Below are 5198 nucleotides of genomic sequence, written 5' to 3'. Positions count from 1 at the left end.
CTGAAATCCTGCGCTTGATCTACCAAGGGAGGTTTCTGCATGGCAATGTGACGCTAGGGGCACTGGGCCTCCCTACAGGCAAGACCTGTGTCATGCATCTCGTCCCTAGAGAGAACCTGCCCGAGCCCAATTCGCAAGGTAAAGGATTGGAATTATTGTATGGTGCATGATTTGTAGAAGATATTGGAAAAAGGTATTTGAGATTAGGATTAACATGTTTATTTTTATTGTATTATTTTTATTTTATTTTATTTTATTGTAAAAAAATCTACTGGTGATCAAATAATTCCAGTGGAGTGAAGAAATATGATTTGGCCATTTTCTCTTTGGCCACTTGTACACTAAATGATCATATCAAACTATGCTGTTTGTAGAAGCAAAAAGAAAAAATATGAATAAATGAATATAAAAAATACCATGCTGTTCAGAAAAATTCATATGTCATCTTCATTTCCAGATCAGCGGCAGAAGAGCAAGGGTGGAACCTCCAGCTGCTGCTCAGCCTCCTGCGCCATCCTCTAGTGCGTCACAGATCCCAGGACACTTCCCAGCATCACCACCTCCTAGTGTGGCTCCATCCGTTACCAACAGCCACTTCTGCAATCCTCCAGTCACTTGAATGCCCTATCTGCAAGTGTACCCTATTGGCTGGCACCTCATGCGACCTGGGTTTGTCTCCCAAGGAAAAGTGGCCAGTTTCCAAAGTGCACTGTGGGTCTTCCTTTTCTTAGATCATGTGGACTCACTCATGGGGACAGGCTTGGCATGTTGCCACCACCAGACTGAATAAATCCAGTAAAGTGGCAGTGAATTTGCCTGTGTGAAAGTTGGACAATGTGGCACAGTCAGAATAATCTTTGATTAACACTTAATCAGCTGCTGTAGACTGGCCTTGTGGAATCATATATTATACTATACTGTTATCCATCACTGTAAGAGGACTTTATTAAAGCCAGAAAAGAGTTTAATGGAAACTGAGTGATATAGTAGTTATAGCATAATTAAAAGTGGTGTGTTGTTGTGACAGTTGAAGTGCTAAGCTCCCTCCAGCTACCTTGCAGAACCCCAGAACCATGTATAGTTTACTTGGAAAGGTACAATTCTACAAGCATTCACTGCCCTTCTGATCACAACATGGAGTCTGGTAGAAAGAGAAAAATGTATTGGTTGTAGAAAAAGCAAGAAACAAAAGATCTGTTTATGGAATAAGGATGGTTAGGATGATAAAGCAAAGGAAGAAGGCAAAGAGGGATGTGGGATGTTTTCCCGGGAGTGGGTCAGTCTGTGATGAATTTCTTCCCTAATATCCTCTGCCAGAGATGGAGAGGCATTAACCACAAGGTTATGAGTTGTTTCATCAGAGAAAATATAGTTATGTGGTGAGGACATGTTCACAGACTTGTAAGTCAATACTATAATGTGTCTTCTTGCAATATTGGAACCTAAACTTCATGTGTTGTGCAGTGAAGTTTCAGAGCTTTCATCCAGTGACTGGTAATGGGTTTTGCAGGCACTGGTACAACTCACAAGTGTACATATATATATATATAATAAGGAAATTAAAAAAAAGATTATGTGATATAAAACAATGTGTAGCTCACTCATATAACTTTCATCTGTCCAGACAGTGTTTCAAGGTGGTTGTCTACACCTGTGTTGCTTTGTTTGTTTCTTGCCATGTGGGTCAGCTCTCCTCAGGTGTGATACCGGGCATGCTGTGGGTACCTGGGCAACAACATGTCTACTCCATACTTCCAGTGAAAGAGTGATTCATGTCCAAAATATTAATTACATGCAGTATATTAGAACCTGTCATGTATGTTTATAGTAGAGTTGTGTTATTGCTATTGTTACACAAATTTAAAATCTGCTGGCTCATGTTAGTCTGGTTTTGCAAAGTACCGTTGGATCCCTTATGATCTCTTTTTAGATTACTGTCATCTGAGTTGAAGAGCGGTTTAACTTCCCCGTGATTTTACCGGGGGGATATAAGCCACATTTAACATGGCTGAAATGGTGCTTAGCCCAGCATGCCCCATGTGTCTGTGTGACCTGATGCGTGACCCCTCCAGTCCCACAGCTGTTGATGTGACAGCCGTTACCTTTTTGTAAGATGCTGTTATGTGAGCAAAGCTTTACAGTGTTACTCCTAGCTTTGTGAGCTCTGGTCCATAGTGACTGAAGCTGCCCCACTTAATCAATGTTTCCTTTATTTAGCCATACTAGACTTGCCATGTAATGTATCATGTAGACATGATATTCATACTCCATCTTCCAGCTCCAGTCACAGTGGCCGCTGATGCTCGTCACGTGTAACAGGTGATTATCGAGGTCAGAGTTAGAATGATGTTATGTTAAAAAGTGTGAAAACTTGAGTATTCCTCATTGTAGATGGGACTTTAGTCTGTAGTTACAACTCAACTCAGAATTGAATGATGACCAAGACCCAACAATGAGAGACTTTTATCTTATAACTTTATTGTCTCGTTTTCAGATATGAGGATATGTGAGTGTTTGCATGTTTTCTTTCTATAGAATATATATATCTTGGCATTTACCATGAATGTCTTTGTGCTATACACATCATTCATCACATTTCATTTCATCGTATCTCATACATTTACTGCTCATTCACCATCAGCATGTCAGAATAATTTGCGATGTTCCTCAAGAAGAGAGATGTGTCCCTGTCCGCCATTGGAAGTGGGGAGAATGTGAAGGATCCTTATTCGTGCTTTACTTGAGTTATTGACATGATTTTCTTATTTTGTTCATTGACAGGGAGGCTCAAGTGAGAAGATGGTAATAATATATTTTGATCATTCATGTAACCTCCAAGCTTTGTGCACTTTTTTTTCCTTTCTTTATTATCTTATCTTTTCTGATTTTTATCATTCTAGGTTTCATGAACATATGGATGAGGTTTTGAATTCTGAAATAATTTATTTTTGTTTATCTCATCTTGATTGCTAATCTGTTGATAAAACTTACCACATCAAAAGAAATATTTGGTTACTCAGTTGTTCATTAACTATTTTCACAATTCATTCTCATTGATAAATTTGTTTATTTGGTATATAACTGGTTAACTTAATTTATTCAGGAAGAGACTTGGTTGATGTGTAACATTTTTGTATCCATAATCCTGATTGGGCAATCAGCCCTATGCAAGTGGCATCATCATGGATCTAGAAATTATGACATTTGTGAGCACACTTTTCATATTAAGAAAAAAAAAAGAGAGAGGAAAAAAAAAGGACATAAGAGACGACTCCAATATTGTGACTCGCCTCAGCACACTTTTAGTATCATGAGGGAAGTAAATAATCAGATTTTCAAAGAGCATCTTCTCTTTTTTGCTTGCATTAGACTCACTCAGGACTTACCGACAACAATCAAATTCTTAAATCTAGGCAACTGTTTCAACACTGGTAAACTTTTCTTGTAACATTATAACTTACCTCTTCATGAAACTGTGTGACAGGGAGTTAGCAACACTTTTGTAGCCTTGTTGAACTAGAAATTATTATGCATAATTACAAGATCCAAAGCTGATCATCTATATTATTTCTAGAAGCTCCATTATTTATAAAACTGCCTCGATATTCAGTCAGCGTATTCCGGTAGACTATATTTGAACTAGTTAAACAGGTTGGTTATAATTTCTGACATCACCTATACTGGGAGTGATTTTTTTCCCCTATAATTTGTAACCTTTATGCCAGAGTGCTACCTCAGTGTTGAGGAGGCCAATCTATTTTCCTCTTTGTAATGCTTTGGCCAACCAGTTTTTATGGTTGCCAAACCTAAATTCAAACTAAAGAAAAAGAAAAAAAAACATACATATATATATGTATATTATATATATGTATGTATGTATGTGTGTATATATATATATATATATATATATATATATATATATATATATATATATATATATAATGATATCAATCAAGGTTTTTCAGAATCTTTCTTTTTATGGATTTTATTTTTAAATAAAATAATGATTTTATTTGAAATTAAAATAGGCTTCTGCATTTTAAGATTAAAACATGGTAGGGATTTCAATATATTGTGTTATTATTTGTATATTTTATAATGAATGAGAAAAAGGGAATGGCTGTGTTTACACCATCAAACTAAATGTTTTGCCTCCTTGTGCAAGATCCTCTGGTTGGAATTTTATTGCATATATCACAGGGAAACTAATGGGGGAGGAATACAGAAAATAACCAAATTGACTTTAATAAAAAAAAAAAATAAATAAAAAATAAACAAAAAAAAAAGTATGGCCATTTGGATAGAGTAAATAGTGTCCATTGTGCATGTTTGTTTTGCTTTAGACCCTCAACTACTACATTATATAAAAAACAACAGGTTATTCCCAAAACATCAGGTAAATTTTCCCAAGTAGAAAGTAATGTGAAATGCATATATGCAAGTTCAGTTGCAAATCTCTGCAGTCATGTTGATAGTACGCTTAGTTTGTATCGTAAAATTTTCCCACATGCAGTTCACGTTATGTTCTCCTTTGGGCAAAGTGATGTTACAGAACTGACCTGGTTCCCCATGTAGTAATGCAGTGTTACTCCCTCATTCCACCCGGCCATGACTGCCAGGGTGGACGACATCACGAACAGGGTTTTTGACTGGTGAATTGTAAGCTATTTCAAGTCTTGGCTTCATGTAACAAATATTGTATAAAACGACTAACATAATCCAAAGGATTGAAGAAAAATATAGCGGTAATGAATGCTGGTCAAAATTCTGTTTGTGTGGTGACGTCCTTCAGTTTCTCATGTTAGTTAAATTCATGTATTGTACAGCCACATTATTATTGATCATGAATAATAAATATTAATAAATATATATTGTATAGAGTCGGTGAAAGATGAGATTCACATATTAATATAATAACTCATGATCATAGCCATCAGTCAAATCCAATGAGTGCTAAAGTGATTGCCTGAGGTTGGGCCCATTAGGGTCACTAATTTATAATTTAGTTGTAACAACCCGTGCACATGGTACTCAAATATTATTTTTATGGAAACATAGCTGTCCTGCCTCCGTCATTCCTATTTTGTTTCAGTATTTTGGAATGTATTTCCTGGAATCAATGGATGCATATTACCACAGTAATATACTTCCCTGTATTATATTGTGAATATTTAAATAAAGGACTATAGTCCTAACAA

The 5198-nt window shown here is 36.2% G+C and overlaps 1 protein-coding gene across 1 annotated transcript in view; it reads left to right on the top strand.

The window, feature by feature from the left end:
- Nucleotides 1–5198, top strand: part of LOC119597508 (ubiquitin-like protein 3) — a 7435-nt gene extending 2237 nt beyond the window's left edge. Inside the window, exons 3-4 of the mRNA XM_037947086.1 lie at nucleotides 1–138; nucleotides 458–5198. The exon at nucleotides 1–138 is cut by the window's left edge and continues 27 nt beyond it. Of these exons, the coding sequence (XP_037803014.1) occupies nucleotides 1–138; nucleotides 458–522 (203 nt within the window). The 3' untranslated portion in view covers nucleotides 523–5198. The remainder of the gene's footprint in view (nucleotides 139–457) is intronic.

This window comes from Penaeus monodon, chromosome 39 (genome assembly GCF_015228065.2).
Source record: "Penaeus monodon isolate SGIC_2016 chromosome 39, NSTDA_Pmon_1, whole genome shotgun sequence".
NCBI lineage: Eukaryota > Metazoa > Arthropoda > Malacostraca > Decapoda > Penaeidae > Penaeus > Penaeus monodon.
Note: the sequence above shows the minus strand (reverse complement) of the source record. Positions and strands in the feature narration are given on the sequence as shown.